The 26,841-nt window shown below is 30.2% G+C and overlaps 1 protein-coding gene across 2 annotated transcripts in view; it reads left to right on the plus strand.

Moving 5' to 3' along the window:
* LOC111027453 overlaps positions 1-26,841 on the plus strand; it is a 47,174-nt gene that overhangs the window by 10,038 nt on the left and 10,295 nt on the right. For both annotated transcript variants that reach the window (XM_022305836.1, XM_022305837.1), the window contains exons 3-8: positions 18,946-19,130; positions 21,413-21,583; positions 22,073-22,245; positions 23,533-23,855; positions 24,429-24,540; positions 26,221-26,627. In XM_022305836.1, coding sequence (XP_022161528.1) covers positions 18,995-19,130; positions 21,413-21,583; positions 22,073-22,245; positions 23,533-23,855; positions 24,429-24,540; positions 26,221-26,627 — 1,322 coding nt within the window. In that variant the 5' untranslated portion in view covers positions 18,946-18,994. The remainder of the gene's footprint in view (positions 1-18,945; positions 19,131-21,412; positions 21,584-22,072; positions 22,246-23,532; positions 23,856-24,428; positions 24,541-26,220; positions 26,628-26,841) is intronic.

A 26,841-nucleotide genomic window follows, 5' to 3' on the forward strand; every position in this document is an offset into this window, starting at 1 on the left:
TTAAATAATATTTTTTTACCAAGCTCATTTTTAAATATCTATCTGACGTAGTATAATTTAAAAAAATAATTAGATCTTCGAATATTGTCTGCAGGCTGCAGCTGTTCTCCTATATACATTTCAGATAGTGCATTATATTATCTATAGCGCGACGAGACTCCGTTATGCTGTAACGGATATATATATTATACCATCGCGATGCACAAAAAAGGATAAGATATAAAAACATAGTTCCTGTTTTTGTGGATGTTATACTGCTGTTATAGTTTTAATATATTACATTCAATAATCGTTGTAGTAGCTTAATTGAGAAATTACTTGTTGTCGTTAAAAAAAAAATGATACGTATGCGAAAGTGTAGCATTTTTAACATACGTTGTATTACAAATTGAAATCTGGGTCACTGTTTTGCTGTAATTACAAATTACAATATTAATTTTGAATGCTATTTGATAATTAACCAAGTTAAGTGAATTTACTAAATCTGATTAGAATACCGTGGAAAATATAAGACACTTTAACATATATCTTATGCTCGTTTGGATATTAGGTACCTAATGGAACATTATTCTTCCCTTAATTAAACACAAGCTGTTGGAGTTAAGAATAAATTAATACGAAACAGATCGTCAAAATTAGTTTGATTTTTTATATTTCATTAGAAAGAAAATAGGTACATTCTAAACTAGTGTTTATTAGGTATGCACTGTATTCTGTAACAAAGATTGACGTCCTGGTAGGAAAACTTGCGTGTGGTCTTATGTATAAGACCTTTCCGCCTTCTTCTCCCACTTTAGATACTCTACCAACAACTAACACCATACGAGCCGTCCGAGTATTCATCATTAAATTAAAATATTGTCGTCACTTTTTCTCCTCTCTTTCTTCTTTTTTATCCATTACATTGAGATAGTGAATAAGAATTAACAACAGAACTATTGTACATTGAAATTGTTTGTGTGTTTTTAATTTTCGTTTATCTTTACATAGGCTATCAATCAATAGCATTTCAAGTGCATCTGCTCCGAGAAAAACAATTTTCCCATCGCGAATTTTTATAACCGGGACATAAATTGTGCCCCGTATTGATTTGGTTTATTGTAAATTGAGTTTTTCAAACTTGATTATCTATAGCTTTATGTATAATATTTATAAATGTTTTAATTTGCATACATTTTTAAATGTGATATAGTGAAGTTTCATATTATCGACATACTGAAATTCTACATATAATTATTCCCCGAGAATCTGCTATACTTTCCTAATGACTATTGGTTTAATTAAATGTTTTTAAATAATGTCAATGATTGAAAATTATGTTCTATTTATTTTGTCATATAATATGTTCTCATACGATCTATAGTTATTTTGTAAAATAATTAATAAGTATATTTTATGTTAAAATACAATTTTATTTTTGGATTAAACATTTTAATAAAATAAAAACAATCTATTTTATAAATTTAAAGCCTATTAGTGTTAATGAATAAGTATGCAAATAACTAACAATAAATAATCATTGATTTGATTTCTGATTTACATGCGTAGAAATGTATTGTGAAATTTTATTTATACTGATTGAAAATTAGACTTCGACAAAATAATTAGAATTTAAACCATAAGTTCAATTATTGATTAATCTTATTATTTAGGATATTTTTGTTATCGATTGTAAGTTATGTATGTATAATATGTATAGATATTCACTATTTCTGCACTATTCTTTAATTCATTTTTTTAATTTATAATAAAGCTGGAGGGTATGTTAAAAATTGCTATATTTGATTTTTTTCAACTTCATAACACATAAATTATGCTTACGTAGTCATGATTCTATTATATAATGCTCTTGACAATATAGTAGAAATATACTAAACAAAAAATTCTTTTGTCTTTTTACCCTTTCATTTTGGTAGTTCGGCGAAATCAAACAAACACATAAGTCGTGAAATGGTTACATTAACTTATATTATTAGCTTACATAGTGGTAAGTTATATTATACGTTTTAGATTTAGATTTTTACTATATTATTACATAAAAAAATTATGATGTAATTGAGAAAATTATTTGTTTATAAGTTTATGTATTGTAAGAATATCAGAAAATGTATAATTATTTTAATTTAAGTGGGTACTTATTTAAGTATGTTTTTAGTTTTTATTATAAAGTCATACCACTCAACACATTTTTAAATTTAACTGTTTCTTATATATATATGTAAATTATAAATATTCAATAAAAGTCCTAATAGATAATACCTATCTTATATAAATTTATTATTTACACATTTTAAAGATGCGCACAAAAAATGATTTTGAGATTCACGATAGAAATCGGACATTTTTTCGTCGCCAGTTCAGAATTTTAGATAATCGATATTGAATTGAGTGTTTTTGGTGCCGTGAAATTTTTATCAAAAACGGAAAATTTGATTAAGTGGAAGGGAATATTAGTAATTAACATATAAGATTCTCAGACTCTCACGGGCCCTCTATTTGGTACGGGCAACGCTAGGCTATAATATAATATAATCAAACGTGTCCTCACTGACTCACTGACTGATTAACATAGAGCCTAAACTAAACAAATGATAGCTTGAGACTTGACATTTTCAAAGTATCTCATACTACCACGTAAGTGTGCACTAAAAAGAATTTTTGTTCAATTCTTATTTTAAAGTGGTGCTTGCACAAGTATTTTGAAATTCTTGATGGTCGATGGAAATAGTTTTTTTTTTTTTGTGACAGATTAAAATAAAAATAGTAAAACATTTTTGAGTTTTGAACACCATTACATCGAATATTAAATAACGAATTGAATAAAATTTGAATCACAAAGAGCTGGAATTTTTAACGGGCAATCATTGTGCACGCGCGGGATTAACTAGTAGCTATTCAATAAAAGATTAATTTTATATGTAATCAAGATAGTCTATCAATAGTATTTTACAGCAGCAAATCTACAATTTCGATTATTTAAATACATTAACAATTTATTTTTCGGCTCGAACGTAGCCACCAAATTACTAGCTAGCATAAACTGATCATATTATAGAATATCAGTCTTGCATGTCACAGAGTAATTACAGGATACATCCACCAAAGCAACTTTAAATTCTTTAAGACCTATCAAATAATGTATAATGCATTCATGATTCATTCGTTCTATTAGGTATTCAATATTTGTTCTTTCCAATAATTTTCAATATTTCAAAGTATTTGACAGCTAAATAAATTATTGTTAGTTTAACTGAGTTTCAACAAAAGATGAATTTCGTATAATACAATAATAATAGCTATACTTTTTTCTTACAATGTATGATGGACTTTATATTAACAAATTTTATAATAAATAAAATAATTACGCTTTGTTTTTTATCGTTACACTCATAAATAACGTGTGATCACATTTATTTTTGAATGATTGTTTATTTGTCCGACACTTTTACGCTACCTTTATGTGCAGTAAAAATGCTTTAATCTTCAACATCGAGGGTGGTTTTTTTTAGCTATTTGGATATAGTTGGTATATAAAATAACTCAACAAAATAATCACTACCTAGTATTTGCAAATTATTTTGTAGAAAAAATTTTCAATTTTAATTAGCTAAGATTGAAAATTGAATACGAGGTTCCTTATAAGTTTTTCTTGCAGCAATTTTAAAATATCGAAAGTACATGCGAGATACAGATAATTTATTCTGATAGATATTATTTTGATGTTTAAATGTTAACGAAATTGAATATTTAATCGAAAAAAACGATTTTCCCTCAACAATTTTCATTATTTTGTTTTAGTTTAAGAACTATTAATTATAGGAACTTAAACCATTTCCCTTTAATACGTTTATTATCATTTCCTTTACGCAATTAAGATTACAAATATTTTTAAAACGAACCTATTAAATTCATTATACGGTACATCGGCTTATTGACTCATTAGCTTATAAGTTATAACAATAATAATTAATAGGTATATCGTATATTCGTATGTATATAATTAATTTTAAATATGTAATACATAATATTAGGTATATCGTATATTATAATAATTATTACATAACAACATTTCTCAATGTTTTTTACAAAAATTAATTCAATTTAGTCTCCGATCAGTTATTTATCGTTGAATTCAAGTTTAACACATCCACTACAGTTTCTCGATGATACACTAACCTTCCAAAATTATGAGTTCCTATGTCTGCATACCCGTATACGAGATATAAACTTACGTAGTTAGTTGTAATATACATATATAAAAAAAAAATTTGCCTATCATATTTTTATATTACGTTTATTTTCTTCCGTTAAAATAATGCAATTACCTATTTTATTCCTACCTAATTTAGTCAAATTAAGCACAGCAATTGCCTAACTCAAACGCCGTGTAATTTTTTTTAAAGTTACATGACGTGAATTTATTGGATCAATAACGTTATTTAGATACGGTTGATGTTTAATTCCTAGAGTTGTCCGTTATTCAAATAACACAGACATCAAACATTTTACTTAAGTATAATATCTATATTCTAAACATATTTTTTGTACACGCATATGTGTTTATATTGTTATCATCATATCGACGTATTGTATACAGTTTAAATGTTCGGTGCAGATAATTAGCACTCGTCTTAATTAATTATATACGGTACTGGACGCGCATAATGTGTGCTCGTTAATGGGACGCGTTGTTTTGTATGAAAATAATATCTTTGTTCGCAGTTTGTTCAATCGAAACGTTATGGCATGGCACACGTAACGGTTCTCAACACGATCAATTTTGACCGTGAATGATGGTCTATTTGTTATTGTACCCGAAGGATGTAGGTATACAATATATTATATTGTTATCTATACTGATATCATAAATAAAGCTTTCTTCGCATTCATTTTCGCGACCACCACAGTCTTAGTCAAACAAATTATATTATATGGGTACGGCGGTATAGCCTATAGGTAGCTAAATTATGTCCTATATATTTAGTTTATGTGTTTGATGTTTGTAATGTTTGTGTACTATACAGTATGCACCTACCTATATAAATAAACATATATTAGGTAGTATTATATACAACACGATTGATGTTCGTACAAATAATAAATTACATCACTTTTTATTTTCAATTGACATTATATACTTAAATATCCATTATTAAATAATAATACATATTATGTTATAGTTAATGTATTCGGTCATTTGAGTGTATTCGTTGTACTCCATTATGGTTGTTTATAATACTTTGTGTACCAGTATAATTTATACTTTTTTTAAAAATTAATTAATGCTTGAATAACAGATCGTAAATAATTTGTATTAAGATTTATCTTTATCACCAAATTTATTTAATCGGCCCATCACCACAAAATGAAAAAATATTTCAGTGTCCAAACCCTTACATCATACATTTATTTTTATTGCAGAATAAGTATAGCGTTTACGCTCGATGTGTACAGAATAAACGGTATAATGATGTCAAATATAGGTGCTTATTTAATTTGTCGATGTATTACAAAACATTTGATAGTTAAAAACAATTTTAAATCGACAGACAAAATTATTGCGTATAAATTAAAACTTAATAAAACTAATACATTTGTTAGTAAGTAAAACAATATGTTATAATTTTTAAAAATGTTTTACAAAGATATAAGTTTAATATAGTTTTTAATTAAAAATGACAAACATTATACTGTTATAAATTATACCATTACACATATTATTAAATAATAAACTATACTATGTATGAAAATAATTGAACACAAATATATTAATGTCTACTAATTGTGATTTGTGGTTAAAGTTTTTAAATTGAATTAGTGAAACACTGAAACATGAACAAATTATGTAATGCCATAAACTTTCAACTTTGCCTTTGTGTTAATATTTACTGTATCTACATTATTTATTTTTATTTGTAGCTTGTATATATGTTCTTAATTTAAAAAGTGACTGAAATTACTTTTGTGAAATCTCACATAGAAATTACGTAGCCGGGCTATAATCAATCTACTATAAAGTTTTCTATATCATATTTTCAACAGTCATACATCCATGTACCTACACTCTATTTGCTAATGCTATGTAATTTTCTAACACGAATATACGAGTATACTATATTGAGTATATTATATTGTAGTTTCAGTGTTAACAACGCTTGCAATTCTTGACCTACCTACATAATGTATGTCTGTACTCTGTATGTTTGTACAATAAAAATAGCTGAAAGTTTAGATTAAAAACTTTGAAGCATTATAATTCATTTCACACTCATATCTTCTTGTTGGACCACAATAATGATTGTAAAAACTTAACTTTCACATTTGTATTTATTATAATGAAAAAATAATACTCTGCAATGAAATATTATGGTGTAGGTACTTGATTTAATATCTTTAATATCTTTAATGTATTCACTGCGGTTTTGATTAAATGAAAGATCTCCGACAATGAAAATGTATTTTTATTAATTTTCGTTAAATTTTCGCTCTTAAAAAAAAATTCTCTTATTAAAAATGCGTAGGACTAGAAATATTATTGTATAGTATTCAATATGTTTTTATCGAAATTAAACAGCTGGAGTTCGTTGCCACCGGAAACTCACTTTATTTCACGTCGGCACCGCGACCGGTGTCGTTTTGCAAATCGTTAAAATTATATAGTAAAAAAATCGGTTGTTTCCTAATAGAAAAATATCTCATATGGAAATTGTGTAGTGGAACTGAACGTAATATGGGTTCGGTCATCCAGGAAATTAATGTGCTAGTATGAAAAAATTGATCTCAGCCCAGTTACTACACATCGATTTATTACGGGTTTATTTTTGTGAAGATATAATATGAAGAGCTAACTAAAACACTTCACAACTCTCATCGTGTCTATTGCATAATAAAATATGATATTATTTAAATATTATATTATTCCTGTATGTCATATAAGTTACATGACGTAATTAAGTTATAAGTATAGCAAGCATGCAACCAAATAATGTTATGTTGTTTAATATTTGATAAGATAAGGCCTTAAAATGTATTTCATATGCTTATAATAGAAACATTTTGTTATTTGTTTTCAAATATTTGAAATTAACTGTACTTATAATTTAGAAAAACAAAACCAAATTATTATTAGATGTGATATTTATTTTAAAATATTGAATAAAAATAAAAGTTTTAATATAATTTGTAATGTCATTGTCGCTTTCAATGATAATACAATTACATATGCGTAGGACAAAGTATAATATTGTATAATCTATTATATCTGGATGTATAAATGAGACTGCCCTGAGTGACTGATTCGTAATCAACGCAAAGCCGAACCCATTAGAGCTATCGACTTGAAATCTCGAGGGTAGATTAATATTATAATTTCCCGGGATATAACACCCAAACACCCCCCTCCTCTTGTAAGCACGCCACTGGTTACAATTAGTTGTTTCATCATCTTGAAATACTTTTATATGTTTGAAAATATAATTAAAGTATATGCTATTTAATTTTTTACATTTACTTAAGTCCAAAATGCATTAATAATATGAACGTATATTTATGGTAATAATGAAGTATTCAACTACAAATTCACTACTTTAATTATCATCTATTTCCATCAACTAGAGAATTTTATAATGAATCTAATAAAATGTTTTGATTTTTAGTGTAATCTTATTTCTTGAATATATATTATATATTTTGGTTATTACTTATCAACTATCATAATACTAATAATAATTTACGTATTACTACTTATTGATGAACCTCAGAACCTATTATTGAGAATTGATATGTTATACATTTGAATTGAATAATATTATTGTGATTATTATCATGAAACTAGAAACTATCATAACTTATCCATGAAGCATATTTTTCCTACCTAGCGGAACAATATGAAATGAGTTTTGTTCTATGTTAATTAGTTCCAAGTAGATAACGATTACAATTTTTCTCGCGTTGTATAACTATATGTCAAGCTTGATGCACCGGAAATGGTTTCACATAACCAATGTAATAAAATAACAGAGGCATCGTTAATCTAAAATAAAGCATATAAACAAAATCGATTCCCAAGAGCTTAAATATCTTTTATTTCTGTTTTGTACCCAAACTAGTAAATAATATGCGTCGTAGTGCGTACACACCATATGGCATGTTCCTGCGTGACAAGTTTTACTGGTATTTAGTTATAGTTATCGGCTTATCGTTTATTTTATTTATACATAATGTAATTATTAACATGTGTTATATATATTCATCGGGACTAAAGTTTTTTGTATACTAATTTCGGATTCCAGAGAGGTATATTATGTTTAGTTACATAATTACATAGGTATAATTTTTGTCAGCAATCCTCCACATATATTTTAAGTTTTATTGAAATAACTTACTATATAGCGTCGTGTCTAATGTTCTAATAGTTATGACACTAAATGCGATCATCATTCGTAACTCGATCATAATTATTATAGTATAATATAGTATTTGCCAACATGGCTACATGGAACTTATTGACAAGTATTATCCAATAGCCGTTACCTATAGGTAAAGACGAGTTAAGCGGGAGATGAGAACAAGCATGATGTATACGTTAAACGGAATTATATGTTACGATTTGAATCGGTCAATCCGAAACTGTTCAGCCAATTATCAATGATAACCAACCATTAAAATAAATGTACGGTCAAGAATTTGAGAAGTAAACGAGCACTTTTGCTGTTTTGACTCCTATATTTGTCTTTATTCACCTCTAAATTTGTTCGGAACTTTCCAAGTAAAAATTAAAATTTTATTTCAAAATTGCTTTGTATGTATAATACTGGTACCTAGACCAGTACGGCAGTACCTACTAATTATATAGTATAATATATTAACATGATTCATAAATTATACTACCCAATTAATAAATAATTATTTATTAAGCATCGTTGTTTTGGAGTGGCCGTTTGTCGATTGAAGCCTGATATTGGCATTTGGTGAAATTTAATTACAAATGTTCTTCTGACGTTGGAGTTTTAAACAAACAAATTAATATTATATTACACACCCATATTGATAAATATCAATATGGGTAATATATAGTCTATTAAACAAAAACAAGTAGCTGCTATAAACTTAAAATGTATATGATAATACCGGTGTTATATTCTATTTGCTTTAATCGAAATATCTGCGAAGGCTAGAATGACGTATACGCTATATAGTAATATTTCTGATTTCAGTTACATCCGCGCGTTTGTTTACACGCCTATTTACTCATGACGTATTTTGTGTACTTGGGATATAAGCCGACGCACAATGATATTTGTTGTACTTAAAAGGAATTTGGTTGAAACCACATAAACATACCCTAGCGACCATGTTTCGATAGGGGTTCCTCACAAGCTCTTTAATCTTAATACATTATTGTGTAAATCACATCGACTCGATTGATGCATTAGAAGTATGGCGAAGGGTTGGGATGGATGATATAATACTAGTCATTGCTTCCCTACATATTACAAAATAGAAAACTTATAGGGGGACGATGGAACGCAAACGCATTATATAGTTTTTATATACTAGATAATATTATTGTTCATATAATTAATCAATAATGTAAAGCCAACTAAGTCTCAAAAATAAGAGACCCCTTTACATTTTTATCTAGATTTTTGTTCAAATTATATGAATGAATAGTATTATTGCAAGACAGTTTTTTGATTAATTTGTGAACTTTTTTTTATTAGAGCTACATAATATGTGATTTATCTAATACCATTATATTGTTTAATTATTTACAATAATAAATTTGATTTTAATCTTTTACGGAGTGAAATAATCGATAACCTTAAAACATTATCTATTGTTACTGAAATTTTGTTTTACGTCAAATTAGTTTGATACACTTTCGCTAAAAGTTTGTTTATTAATACATAATACGTATTAAATTACGAAATCATTTTAATGCTCCACCGAACATTACAGTAAAATAATATAATAATATTTATAGCATTTATAGTTTATTACTGACTATAATTATTAACAAAAGTATGTAGAAGGTAGAATTACATTTTTGAATTTTACTGACGTTCAACATTTAGAAATAGTATGAGTGTACAATAGAAACATTATTTAATCTATGAATGCTTTTAAACGACATCCATGTTTGTTTTAGTTTATACTTTACATATTTATTAATTATTAATATTATATGGGTTCCTAATTCATATAAAATAAGTTAAATTATTCAAAAATTTACATCAGAAGTCTATATTTTCCACATTATGACCTATAATTACTTACAATGTTGCCTACAATGTGTTATACATTTTTAAACCACAGTAAAAAAAATGTAACATTTTAATACAACATATTTAGTAATATTACACGTTTATTCGTTGTTGTGTACTATTGATAGGTAGAAAAATACAATAAATTAAAAAAAACTAACAAAAAAACAACTTTAAATCCATTTCTGTTGACCTCTGTATATTAAACTAGGTCAGGACATAATAAATTGCTCTTAGGGTAGGTCATAGTTTGAATTGATATGAGTACGCGTATATCGCTTCGTCCATCTTGTACTCTTTGATAAAAAATCAAAAAAATCCCTCAATAACGGTTTGATTTATTCGTAAAATAGGTGCAGCTTGTACAATAATAAAAAATGTTGATTACAAATTAAAACGTAAGATTCAATATAGTTTTTAATGTTTGTCTTTTTTACTGCATTGTTGCAACACATTTTAGTGTGAAACATTGTACAATATTTGATGTTTATGAATAAATATACATGTTAGTGAATTTAGTTAAATGTATATTTGGCAATACAGTACAGCATATAATATAATACATCGGTGACTGGAACAAATATATTTTATAATATCAAAATTAATTGTTTTAGAGAATCTAGGCGACAATATTTTATTATAATTTATAAATTATAAGTTATGATATTGTTTAAAAAAAGAAAAAAACTTCCAAAAAAGCCTAATTAAATTTTAATAACACAATAAAAATATACAATATGAACATTCGTTGTTAGAAAAAATTTACTTTGCTATTTACTTTACTTATTGCTTTAAATTATCAAATAAAAATATATATATTTCCGTTTTAAAATAAAAAGTTGGTAGTAATTTTAACAACAAATATATATATTAATATAATACGCTGTTTGAATTGCGCATGTATTTAATATGTATCGTTAAAAGTTTATACTTTTCGAAATAATATATAGGCACCTACATATTATTCAGTGTTTACTGTTAAAGTAAACACATTTTATTATAGTTTATTAGAACAGGCTCTATGGTGAAATGCGTGTTGACAATCTATAGACGACTGTTGTGCTTAGTATCTATCTGTCAAGTTATATCGGTGGTTATCATGACTGTAAAAAAGGATGGAAATTGTTAATGCATAACTTTCGAAAAGTATATTATTAAATGATAATAAAACAACGTAATTATTTATTATAACCAATGGTAGTACTATGGGTTTTACAAAGAAGTATCTGTATAAAATATAAGCAATGGTAAACATTTTTTATCATATAGGTTCCTACCCGAGTTCCCAGCGGTCAAAATATCTCTAAAATGATTTCGTTTGTTTCCCGATCTAAGAACGAACAGAAAAACAACGTACGACGGTATACTTGTATTATAATATTATATATTATTTTATTACTATACAGATACGATTTAAACGTTTGTGATTCACCGTTAGAAAAGTAGGTAACAACAACGACGACGCCGACGACAATATAGTAATGACAACATCACGAGGAAATGTAATAGATATTTATAATACTATTATGGCGCGTGCAGTTTCCTTTTTTCTCGCTCTCCCCGAAATACCACTACGCGAAATCCTCGCGCAGTGCCGTATACAGCGACTTGCGTATATACGATACACAGGATGTCCGGAAAGTTTGAAGGTCTAATATTTTTTTTATACATGCGTGCGTATGCAAGTATGTCACATGTATATCGTGAGGCGTTTCCTACCACAACAGAGGCTGGATAATATCATTATGGTGCTCGCACGTCAGACCGCGGCGGTGGCCAGACGGATAGTATTTATATAGGTACCAGGTAATGGGTATCTGGTATAATATTATGTATTATAATAATTGTAGTTCCGTTCGCGTCTGCCGTCGTGCAGGTCTACGATCGCCGAGGCGTTACACCCATCGCGGCCTCGACGCGACGGTTCGTCTAACTCGCAGACGGAACACCGCGAGCGGGTTGGTGAAAGACGGTTAGCAAAAGTCGCTGCGGGGGCGACCGTTGACTTGTTGTTGTTGTTGATGTTGTTATCTAAAACGGAGTAGAACGACGCGCGTCCGACCCGATTTCGAAATCGGCCGGCCGAAAAAATGATTGCCGCCGCCGGTGGGTACATCTGCCGCCGCACGACCATGACGGAGGTGTGTATATGCCTACTGTGGCTATACACTATACCTAAATGTGTATATTATAATATAATATTGTTATGTACGCGAAGAGGAACTGCTGCTGGATAGTGTACGGCGACATTTCGCAATGATTGTAAACTTACCGCTGCTGGAAATGTTTTTTTATCTCACGAGGCGCATAGGTATACTATACCCATATTATTGCAGTTTAGGTTGAAAAAGACGTTACATGGAAATGTGTCTAAGACACGATGTCGTCGTCCTCGTCGTCGTTGTTGTGATCACGCCGTTTGATTTTAAATGCCAACCACAACCACCACCACCGCTGCCACTGCTCCATAATATCGAACACGAATAAGCAAAATAATAATTCCGCCCCCGTCCAATCCGTCACTGCACTATTGCGGGTGAATGGTGATGTGTACATAAACCGTAGAATATAGATGTGCGTACCTATACCACCCTTCGAAAACACGAGCAATTTTGAGTCTTCTTTTCCAAACCGTGTTCATTATTAATGCTGTAGTAACCGGGCCACTAGGACGTACGTATAATGTAATAGGTATTTTATAAGACACGAGAATCGCGCACCGGAGGCAACGACAACCACGATATTACGATGCACGCGCAAATTTTCCCACATAATATTATGCTCACAGCATATTAATTAGTTTTAGTTATAGCGGAAAATCAAGGAATATTTTGTCTGTTAGAGCTAAAACGTATTTTTTTTTCAATTTACTTCAGTATGTATACAACAGAGAGAAATATTGTACAACATTAAAAATAATTGGAATAATACAAAATGTTTGAAGTTAAAATTTAAGTTCGTAATAATTGTGTATACAAATTTAAATAAATAAAACTCAGTTGCACCGTGTTATTGTAGGTATGAGTATTGCATATCAAGTGGTAAATAAATAAAAAACTTACATAGACACCTATTATATATTTTGTTAATTATTATTACATCTGTTTAGTCCCCCTTTCTTATAGATGTATACAATTTGTAAATAATTTAATTAACATCTGCATTAAGCTTAATACTTAGATAAAAAAAAATACAAATACAAATTTTGGATGTATTTGACTTAAGTACATTCTTAAGCTTTAATACGTGAAAAACGAACACCCTCCTCATATTATTTATTTTCAAATATACAAAATAAATAAATAAGTTACTATTTCTTAAACTTACTTACTATTTTTTTTAAATAATCAAACAATTATATAAAGTTAAATATTGAATATTTATTTTAAATTGTATTAATTTTATGGAAGTCGTAGTACAAACATTTTTTTGGTGGGAGGCATGAACCCAACATGTTTGGGAACTACTGTAAGTTATGTTATCATTTTTTCGAGTAGTATTTAATTACTATCCGTATTTTTCTTCATGCAAAATAAATTTAATTTAAATGAGATTTAAAAAAAAATGACGAGGTTTCAAAAACGAACTTTTTATTTTATTCACATAGTTATACTGTACTATATATTTATTTATGTATGATAAAGGTATAATGCGGATTAAAATTACCCGTAAGGGAGGTAAAGTTTTTTTTCAATGGCTCGTGTGAATGATACTTGATTACTATCACGTCCCCTTGGTAAAACCGTATATTCTTATATATATATATAATAATCCCATCATACGACTTCCACGCCACCGTTAAACCTTAAGCGTAATCTTTTTTTATATGTATACGTCACTGAACTTGGCGGCGGCCATCATATTAAAATAACAAACACGTGTTGTTGCTTGTTGAATACAATCGAGCAGTGAAATCCCACTCGGAAGTAAAAATACAAAACAATATAGTTCTCGAAAATTCAACAAAATCCTAAGATATATATTATTATATACGTTATTATAGTGAACAATAAGATCTTCAAGGAGGATGGCGTGAATCGTTGCGACACTAAGGGATCGTAGAGTCGTTTGGAAGAGATAAGGCACGTAAATAGTAGTAATAATCATTATAATAACAATTAATGCAACGTTGGTTTTGTATTTTTAGGAACTCGAATAATATAAAAATTATATTTTTTTATGTTAAATAGTAATGTAGTATATTCTTCTCAGTTTTCACACAATTTTGGAACAACATAACATTCGATTAGAGATATTCGATTCAAATTCGTGTACTACTAAACTACTCGTATATAGTTATATAAAAAATAAACTTAATATTTACCATTTTTTACTTTTTAAATTTCTAAAGTTGTATTATTTTTATTAATAGGTATGTATAGTGGCTATTGGCTATGGAGCCTCTCCAATTATTCTGATGATATTAATTATTTAATAGCAGTAGTAACAAAATATTCAGTACATAAACTGTAAAATTAAAATTTTAAATCTTAGATTAGAGGAGGGGAGTATCTCTGTTACCTAGTAAAATTATAGGTTACAAGTAAAAATATTATATTATAATGTATAGTTAATATCTTTGTCAATTTGTCAAAGTATCTATGTCAAATATCTGCTGTGTGCAAAATTATCTTTGAACAAAGGATTTTTTTGTAAACTGATTTTTGTCCTTACTTCTTATATTGATATACATTAAATATATATTATTATTATTAAAATGACATAATCGTAATTTTATATTTTTTTTTTGGTAAATGTTTTTTCATATCTACTTAAAATTATGAAGTATAAATATTTTAAAAAACGCTGAAAACTTTTTAAAAATTAATATATTCAGGGTATAAAGTTTTGTAGTTTTATATTTATATTTAAAAAAGAAACTCGTTTAGGTACTTCTAAGCTCTAGTAATAATCTCTAAGTACGTACCTCCAATATTAAATTATTATTTATTATATAATATAAAAATTCCCTTTTTCATCTTTTGTGGTTGTAAACTTATAAATAACGAACTGCACTTATGTGTGTTGTAGTATTGTAAGGTTCTATATAACTCTAAATATATTTGTTTTTACCGTTGTAATAGAACAATTGAAAATAATATCTCCTATATATTAAAATGACATGACCTCCTTGACTCTTAACAAAAGTAAAAGTTATGTTTTAAAAGTTAAAATATTATGGTAAATATTGGAAAACTACTGATTAAATAAAACCAGTATGATATAATGTAAGAAGATAATTTTGTTACGCAAGACATTTTTGTTGCAGAGATTTTTTCATAAGCTATTTTGACCAGAGATATATTTTGTAGATATTTTGACTGGTTATCAAATTGTACACTCATATTTTTAAAGCCCTAAACTTTATAAATTGTATACAATTTTTTTTTTCTATAGAAACAATACAAAAATAACATTAGGATACAAGCTATTGTATATATTTTCAAAATATGAAAATAATCACACGGACTACACAGTACTAAAAATAGAATTAATCCCAAAAAATAAGTTAATATGAAATAAAACAACAATCATTTTCGATTTGTTTGTTTAAATTCAAAACTGTATTGTATGAAAAAATTAGTTAAAAAACTAAATCGCACAAATTGACTCGCCGCTCTGCTGTTCCTTAAAGTAGGACTCTATTGTTATTTAAGTACACTGTACGCACGATGCATTACGCAAATTTGATGGCGAACTGAGCAGATCAGCTCTCCGGACGCGAATCACCGATTGTAGCTTTGATAGCGCATGGATGTGGCATACACGTAAGGCATACATAAATACATAATTATGAATAAAATATATTTGCGTAATGCGTGCATGTGTTATATTATTGACACTCAAACTTTGTCGTATTTTGTTGATTATTATGGTTGATAAGGGTTGGAATGGCGGTGAGGAAACGGGTGTGGCACTGTGGCTGTGGTTAGGACGCTAGATGATTTGAAAATGATAGTAATTAATATTTAATATTTCTGTATCAATATTTTATAGTTTGTTGAAATTGTCCAACATTTTATTGTATTACAATAAATACCATAGATTCAATATTGAATTGATTTTGTATTTTTGTAAAACCATCTTTAATAATGATTGATGACTATATAATTATCCTTAGTAGTTATTCACATTTTAATCACTCAGAAACAACTCGTCCGAATTTTGATTTAGATAAGGCGGCCGGCTTCACTGACTCTCCGATTTTCTCCGGTGGGAACTCCCACTCGGGTTTTTAGTGACAAATCCTCGCCTTATAAACAAGTGCTCAATAAAACTGGGAGGTACGCTAACCCACAGTAAAAACAGCTAGGCTGTAATCAATATGTTAAATTTGTCGAAAAGTGTCGTTGTGTGAACAAAATATAAAAATATACTCTAAAAGTTTCAAGTACCCACGATAAATATCATATATGTTATATAATATTTCGAAAATTGATTGGTGAATAGAAATTGTTAAAATCGATTTTTTCAAAAACTAGTATTTTGTAGAAATCTCTGTTTTCCTTAATTTTTTGTTTGTCTTTCCTGACACTTTTAAAAACTATTGGGATTTTTTTACTTTTGATCCCTAGAGTACTAACCCCTATTCCTACCAGAAAAGATGCTGTTGATGAAAATCGAAGCACTTTAGTGTCCCAAAAGGTGAAGATATAGATTCAAAAAAAAGCACACACATTATTGTAAAATCAAAAAGTTCATCGCTTTGCTCTGAATCTAAAATAAGACAAAATGTTCAAAAAGTACATCAACTTAACAATTTAGGTAAACAAGATTGGTTCTCATTTGAAAAAAAAAAATGTTAGCATCACCACTTATGACACTTAAAAAAAAATCTAAATAATTAAAAAAGGAGGTATGTTTCTTAAATATTTACTGGACATTTTCAAAAGTCAGAAATTGAATAAATTCATTTTTAAAGGGGAAAAATAGGGGTGAGAGTGCTTGGTGAATCACCTTGTATAAGAGGCCATTGACGCGTATATACACTATCCATATGTATGTATGTATGTATGTATGTATGTATGTATGTATGTATGTATGTATGTATACAGACAGGTTTTTGTACTGCATGCCGCCCGTAGCTGTGTGTGATGAATAATATTATTGTTCACAATCGGTGAACGGGTTAAAAGCACGCGCTGCACAATACCGTGTGATAATCGTCTGTAGCGGTATCCCCCCCCTCCTCCGCTACGTACAGGCTCATTCATCACTACGACCTTTCTATCACGCGGTTATTCGGTTCCCATAGATCATCGTGGACGCCGACGACGTCGAGCGGGTCCGTTCGATAATAATTTTTGTGTGACGCGTTCAGCGTTATGCAGGTACCTACGTATAATAACACAGTTACTGTGTATAATAAAAATATATCAATTAATCTATGCTGCGGCGTACATGGTACACACCTAGTGTGTCCAATCCAGGATTATATAATAATAATAACAATATTAAACCGTAGCCCCCTCCCCCACTGAATGACCAGCTCCTACAAGTGTATCTTGGCTATGATTATTAAATATTTTTTTACCTATAATTTCGCCTAATTTATTTTGGTAAAACAAAAAAAATTAAATCAGTATAGTTACTTACACAAAACGCAAAATCGGGACGATGGGTATCTCAATAAACAGCATCACGATTTATAATACTATGTATTTATTTATGTACGATACGAGTGTAGTGTATATGGACGTATTACATAGTTGAGTCGAAAATAACCTGACAAGTCCAACACGAAATTTTAAAACAGAGTATATTAGGAATCAATTAGGCGTATTATTGGACGGAATTAAACCACAAATATAATTCCAAAAGTTGGACTGAACTGTATAATCATGTTTATTATCATATTATATTATAGAATCTACAGCTATTGTAAATATATTATTATATATAGGTATAATCAATGGACAAAGAGTATTTTATCTTTCACATACATACCTGTATAGCTGTGTATTGTATAAGTACAATATTCCCTAAGCCGATGTGACTGTGGGTAACATTTCGGTGTCCGGAAACTGGAAAGACGTGCGACGGGAACAAACAAAAAAGGGATTGTGTATACGAGATAATGTATTATTATATAAACCTAGTAATAATGTTATAAAATATATAGGAAAATAACACAACATGATATGACCCGTTTTTAACGACGGTCAAAATAAATGCATTTAATGTATTTAACACAATGAAAAACAAAAGTGTTATTTTTTAAGCAATGTCATACAAATATGAAACAGAAAAATAAAAGTGAAGCGGGATACCATATATATATACATATATATATACACGATACATCCATAATATTATAATATTATGTATACATCGTACACCTCGTCGCGTCGTACTGTCCATCCCGTATAGTCGTCCGTTCCTAGTCGTGTGGGTATATAATTGTATAATGATAATCCTAATAATAATAATAATAATAATAATAATAATAATACATAATATCCAACCTCCCGCGTATACGACGTTAACGTGTGTGTATACATATATAGCTACGTCTACGATACACTTCGGGCCATCGCATTATATATTATATTATTATATTACGTTATTATGACACGGCACGCAGGAGGGTGCGTTCTCCTTTTCGATCCGGAATTAACACGTTCGTTTTCGGTTATATTATTATTATTATCATTACATCGTCGTGTGTGTATTGTTCCAGGTCACAAGTCCGGCGGCGATGCGTCCGGCATTCCGTCCGAGCCAGTGACATGGCCACGTTGTCGTCAGCTTGCAGCAGTTACGTACGCCAGCAGCCCGGACAACCTTTAAAAACGCTAAACGTCACGAACGCCATTCTCCGGACGGACAAAGGACAGGCGTCGTCGTATCGGCCACAATGCACGGGTGAGCATTATAGTATATTATTACACCTATATTATGTAAGCACGTATTATGCGTAAAGGTATACATTATATTATTTTAATAATTGTTATTGTATCTCTGCCGATTACGAACTCACGTTTTTTAATCTGCGCTCTTCGTCCCTCATCCCTCCATCATCGTCCAACAAATTTCTCCTATTAACCACCGCCGTTTACCAAACAGATCGCACTGTCGATCAAATTGGATAAGTATATACTCAATAATACATGCGCCGGGAAAAAGTATACAAACTATACTAAACTATATGCGTAATAATCCACAAGTCTAACTATGCGTGTATGGTGTACCATTGTATTATAGCTTCGAGTTTGTTCGGAAAATAAAACAAGCCTAATTGAGTCGAAATTATGATTATAAGCAATAATGACAGTGGTAAAAAAAATTAAATTACCCATTTCCCTAACGAATTATATAATTTATATTATGTACATTTTGGAACCTAATAAATAATAATTTTAGGTGTTGCTTAATGTGCTTCTGGTTATCGCTATTACCTTATAGTCATAATACGGTATATAATAATAATTACTTAACCGCACTTAACCGAAGGGTGAGAAAAAGTTACAGATAGGTCGTAGGTATCAGATAACAAAAACCCATTTGTCCAATAATAATAAATAACTATTAATGAAATAGTATATATAATATATAGTATAATCGTTATATTTCGTTTATTGCCTGTTCCTAAGTAAATATTTGTATACCATACTTTTAAGTACCTATACTTACTGCTTGTGAAAATATAAAACTCTATTAACTGCCAGCGACTCATTTGCCCGACTTAAGAAATGGGTGAAATAATGTTATTACTATGATTAGATAGTAAAATGATTGTTCGATAACCTTCAAACACACGTTTGTACTGCCTGTAATTATATATACATTACTACGATATCTACAGGGTAGGGTAAAAGAGACCCGTGGGTAAAGTAAATATTTTAATTTGTGTTGACAAAATATGGTACTTAAATCATTCTATAACTGGTATTCATACACTTACTTTATAACTTATAAAAATAAATTCAATTCCACAATTCAACGTGGCGTAATTGTTTTTCCTATGGACATTTTTGATTTTTTTGATTTAAATTTTTCCGTTCGGCTATTACAATTATATTCTATTAAAAAAAATTTCGTTCTGTGGATTCACAGGTCTACAGATTATGGATCAAGTTTGGCACTTCGAAATTTCTGTGGAAAGTTATCTATATTGCAGCGTAATTACGTGACGAGTAAAAAATATAGTTCAGTTTCGTGAACTGAATTAAATTTCTATCCATTTCACGAAACAGATTAGAACGCGAAATCGATGCGACATATACACATATAAAACATAAGTCACAGAATGTAGGTACTCTTTAATATACGACTAACTCACAAACTTTGCAAGGAAATCTGACAACAGTATCCTAATTTTCGATAATGGTTATATTATATAGTCCAAATATAATACGTATATCTGTTCTACTGTTAATGAACGACGAAACATTTCCCAGCGAAATTCAATCTTGGCGTTTCCACTATATAGATACAATGAACCACAAAATGTGGTTTATTCAATTTCTAACGGTTCAATAAACGATATCACTTTCACTGATGGCCGATGCGACAGGAAACTTGAAAAAAAAATCAGTTTATTACCAACACATATAGGTACTCGTATATATATATAGCTTCCGTACCAGCTGCTCCGTTTTCCCATTTAGAGAGGAAGTGCTCAAAATTAAGCACTCACATTAGGTATTGCTTTCCAGTCGGGTGGTCCAATATACCTGGAGTTCACGGTCTATTCAACCTGCACTCGTGTAATCATAATGCGATGTCCGCCTAGTTCGTGTCGTTGACATAGAGAATCGATATGGCTCGTGCTGCAACACCGAATATGGAAACACTAGGATAATAATATATTATACAATTACAGTCATATAGACAATACAAAAAAATGTATACAAAACATAAAACAGGAAGGAAGTCGAAACACTGCAGTGTAGTTCATGTAAACATTATGCATATAATGTGTGAAGTATCGCCACTCAATGAGCAGTGATCCGAAAAACTGTATACCTGTACATAATATATCATATAATACTATAATAGATACTAAATATGTTATATATTGTGTGCCACACTATACCTGTATCGTATTACGGTACATATCAAATATATTATTAGTTGAAACGGTTTTAGATATGCTAGTTTTTACTTTTCAGACAGGGTTTATATTTTTGAATTTTCGGTTTCAGCGAAACGAAAGAGCGCCGTGGAATTATTGCAAGAAACAAAATCGCTTTACGTCAAATCGGAAAAAGTGCTCGACAGGAAACAAGAGCTCAGGCGGAGTCTCCGAAGCAGCGGTTCTTCCGACAAGGGCTCATCATCGCATGACATAGCTTCCGGTTGTTATAACTATAAAGGTACGACGCTACAATGTTTTCCAATTATTGAGTTGTATAAAAAACGATCAAATCTATAATTGTAAAATTTCCGATTACATCAAATAAATAATTTTTCACCAATACTGCATACATAGATAGTATAAACGTTTACATGTACACTTTCTTATTTATAATTATATGTATATCTATTATTTCTAAGTATATACATCATGTAAAAATTAAAAATTAAAGTTTTAATTTATGTCATTTTTATTTAAAAATGATATTTTGAGTACGACATTTAGATTTAGTCGAGAAAAAGTTTTGAGTTGAAATTATAAAGGTGAGTTTAAAACTTAAATCGTGTTTGTGAAAGTTACATAATATATGAGTTGTTTTCGTGAAATATATTTCAATTTGTCGTGAAAACTTATAACTTGAAAACATTTATAAACTAAAATTTACCGTCGAATCAAAATGCATAAATCTATTAGTGACTTATTATACTTATTAGAAACGTCTGCGTAGGTAACTGCTGTAATTGGTCGAGCGGAAGTTTTACTTGTCTGCCGCCACCTAAAAGCCCTCGACTGGTGGCTGGATGTCAGAGAAAGTCCACGGCGGACTCACAACAGCTGCAAAATGATCTCAGGCGTCTATTGAATACTGACTCTAAAGAAAACTTATTCGAAGCAACTTCGGTAAGCATTCGATTATACAATATTATTTTAATATTTTAATATGTTTATAAAATCGTATATTATAGACATCGTTCTTCAAGTTTATTGCAACTATTTTGAACTATTTGACTAAATGCGAATCGAATCTAAACAATTACAATGTATAAATTGAATAATAATGTATTTGATTTTAATTTACTATAAACAAATTTTATTTCTATACAACTTTATACGGTAAAAGTGTAATGATTTTTACTTTTTAGTTGTAAGTATAATGTAGCAGTATACTTGCTTGTACTTACTATATTAATATGACTCAGTTTTTCAATTTTCTTTTTTTTTTTAAACCGTGTAACTTTTCAATGCCAGATGACCTATTCCATTTTAGCTGACCGTTTGAATATTTTAAAAGCATAAAAAAAATATTGCGTGAAAAGTCAAAACAATTGATGCGCGAATTTCATAAATTCTCGCGGTAGAAAAAATTCTATATCAAACAATGGAGCTCGAAATAATGACATCTGCTTTGCTGCACCTCGGCCGATTTATTTCGTTTTCACACCGCATGACGAAGTGCCGTAGGTAGTAATATAATATATAGTATATTTATATATGATAATGGGCGTAGGTTACGGTCAAAGTCCGATTGACGGTCAATCCCAGGTTTAACCACGGTTAAACCAGGATCTACACTGCAGCAGATTTGTTAGAGTACCTACCTATATTATAGTATAAACAAATATTAAATGAAGCTATAAATAAATATTATTTTTTTATAAAAATATCCACTGATACTTTCTGGTTACGATGTATACATGCAATATAACATCACTTATACATATTACCTGTTTAAGGGGAACTTAATATTTACCAAAATATGCACTGTGATTTGTATTGAACTAGCCCAGATAGCAGGTGCGTAGGAGGAAGGAGGGCTTGATTTTATTTAGTATACCTATGCTTTATACTTATTACTTACACAATAAAATATGATAACCCTGGCACTCCGGAGTAAGATGAATTTAAGAACAATGTATGATGATTTTATAATTGTATATAAAATATAAATATACTGTGAATCACCGGTGTATTGTTTAAAGGTGTTTACTGAGTTTGTCCTAAACTCCAAATCCCCCTATTTTCGCCACGTGATTGTATCGTTGTAGCCATTATTTATTATTATTATTATTATTAATTTAATACGCACGGATGGATATCAATATTGGATAGAATTTATACTAAACGCGTTTTATGGCTAACTCAAAAGTCAATAATAATCGAAAACAACATGCACTTTAATGTGAACAGGTGTTCCTCGACGATGTCATCGTCCCTCCACCCGTGCAGTACCGCCGATCGGTGTCGCACGGCCAACAGCAGCAGCAGCAGAATCATCCTTGTTGTTGCGGACCGTTGTCCGCTTGCCACAAATCACTTCCGGATCTCACGGATGTCGTGACAGCAGCCACCGAAACTATTACGGATGTGGCAACGCCGGCGGTGGCAGCTGGCCCAATCCGCCATTGCCGTCGTTCCGTGTCTTCGGGATCTGTGGCTGCTGGAGACGATGATGACGAGGATGGAGATGATGACATATTCGAAACCTACTGCAGCATACCATCTCCGCAAGGGTAAGACACTACACACTACACATAAATACATAATAGTGCCTAAGGAACAATAATTCTGTAGAACATTAAAGTCATATGCCCCTGAATTGTATTCACCTGAACTCTCCTGTTTAACTTCTCATTGAATTGTAGCCATAAATATCTGACCTATATATCGGAAAAGAGTCAATAAGTCATCAGATATATTTGTTAAGGCTCAAATCAAGTCTTGTGTGTTATAAAGTCGAAGATGTTCCAAATTTCAATAATTGTATAGATACTTCCAAATATTCTGATAATGTTCCTATGCATTGCAGAGGCGAGAGGCAAGGGGAGGAACATACAAGAGGTCCTTGCTGTATTTATTAAAATTTAAAATTAAACAATAAATATTAGTCTACAATTTATTCCATGTTATATTATACTTTTATTGTCAAAACCATAATACGTATAGGTATAATATAATTGTATAAATATTTAAATAGTACCTATAAGAATTACGTATACCAATAACTAAAAATAAATAACTTGTGTTTTAGTATTTTTTATGAGCATTGTTACCATTTTTACCAACTATAATTTACTTTCCCTCAGATTTGGAAACAAGTCCAGACAAGACGAAACGGACGCAGTCGCCAACGTAACCTCTTTCCCGGATTCATTGAGCCTAACCAGTTACAAAACGGATGCCAGATGGCAACAGTCTGTAAGACATTTTTATCCACTACTTTACAACGTTTATAATATATATATATATATATATATATATATATATATATATACAATATACATTCACATTTATACTTTTCTAACTATACTTCATTCACACACACGGCCGTAATTATTATCCGTCGTCGTACTAGGAATGCTAAGATTATGTCACATTACTGGTTTCGTTCGTTTCGATTATTATTTTTTTTTATTATCTCATTCAAATGTGTTTTTATGAAAAAAAAACTTGATGCATGTTTCGCATCTGCTGCTCTGGTTTTTTTTTCGAATTTAGAAGATTTTAAAATGTGTATATGCGAAACTGAGAGTTTTCATCTAAACTAATAATATACAACGTATTATTTTGTATAACAATTACGTGGTAGTATTAACGTTACGGGTTCACCATTAAAAATCATTAAAAAACTCGAATTACAGGCCATAATTTATTTAATTAAATTATAGAACATCGGACGAGTGAGTTTTAAATGTAATTAGTACTTCCAATTATAGGCTACAACTAAATATAAATAAATCAAATTTTTCATTTTTAAATTATTATTGGCAAATGCCTAATATTTAAATGAGTTCTTTATCTTAACGTATATATGATATAACTGCATAATAATATATAATTGTCTTTAAACATCGGGTAATGTACTGGGGAATAAATTAAATACCTGTTGATTATGAAAATAGTCTCAGAGATACAATTTATAATATACGTATTACATATGTAAATATTTGGATACTATATTTGTTTGTTTTTACTTGATTATTTTAGGTTGTTTTGGGGTTGAACAAACAAAATAAAGCCATTTGCTAGAATTTAAATTAAAATGCAAACGTCGAAACGAATTTAAACAATTGTTATTTTTAATAATATATTTACTGAATATGTATATATACTTATTTATTTTCATTTGTATTTATATTAATTCAATTAATAATACGTTTTGTAATGTATTATATAAAGTAGTGTTGAATATTCAAGTTATATTTTCTTATAAAAACACTCGATGTATTTTGACATTTTAAAATTATATTTCGTTTTTAAAATAGCAGTTAGTACTACGCGTTGTAATTTAATAATAATAAGAAGAATAATAATCATCACACTGCAATCTATATAATATAATACACAATTGAACAGATGACGTAAAATATACATTTAAAAACATTATATATTATTATGAATAAGGCGTTTACCTACAATGTATACGAAATCGTAAATAAAACGTAATAAAAAGAAAAAAATCGAAACTAAAATAATGTGTTTATCATCTATTATTATTATTATTATTATTTATAAGCATACTATAAATATGAGATGTGTGACGTTCTTTGTTCTAATACGATGATTTTCTAGATATTATATTATAGGTACGTGCACTGTGCATAAAAAATAAAACCTCGCAATATAATATGTCTGTTTATCGTAATATCCTATAATAGCGGTCGTGTGCGGTTGTTCGGACGGAAATAAAATACACACGTATTAATGGCATAATAATACCTATAATATACCATAAAATATTTGCAATAGAAACGAGGTGTACCTTATGGGCATGCGTATCTATATAAGTAATATGTTGTGCGCATATAAGTGCGACGAATAGACAAGGCGAAAAGTCATAACACGAATTTATTATTATTATTATTATTTTTTTGAAAGGCTCACGGAGGGACCGGGAGTTCGATCGAAGAGGAAAATGACGACGAAAGCGGTGGCGTCTCGCCGCGTTCGTCCGCATCGCCCGTCAAGTCCACCGTGTCGCATGGCCGCTGGCGTCTACAGACCGTTGGATCGGCGGCGGCGGCGGCGGCGTCGGCGACTGCGACCGGTGGACACCAACCGTCGCCGCCCCCCGTCCCATTACGCCGACATCAATTGCCGGCGGCGGCCGACGAGTTCCGCGGCCGGCCGATACTGCGCAGCAAGTCGGACGTGGGTCACCGGGCACCCAATTTGCTGAGTCTGTTGCCGGCGGCCGTGGCCAAGGCCGACGATCGACACGAATGCGATCCGGATCAGTTGGAGAACTTTTTCGGCCATCTGGGCCTCGATCCCGACGAGTACAAGTGAGCCACACACAGCGATTTAATAATAATAATAATAATAATAATAATAATAATAATAATAATATTATGATAGTGTATAGCTCACCTACGGCTCAGCTCACCGGCGGCTGCTGGTAACGCGCAAGGTGGTTGGGTTGTGGTGCAGCGAAAGACGAACTCTCCGCGGGGCGCTTAAATTAGTTTCCATTTATGAATATAATATATCAGCGGGAGT

The sequence above is a fragment of the Myzus persicae genome, unplaced genomic scaffold (assembly GCF_001856785.1).
Source record: "Myzus persicae strain clone G006 unplaced genomic scaffold, MPER_G0061.0, whole genome shotgun sequence".
Lineage (NCBI taxonomy): Eukaryota > Metazoa > Arthropoda > Insecta > Hemiptera > Aphididae > Myzus > Myzus persicae.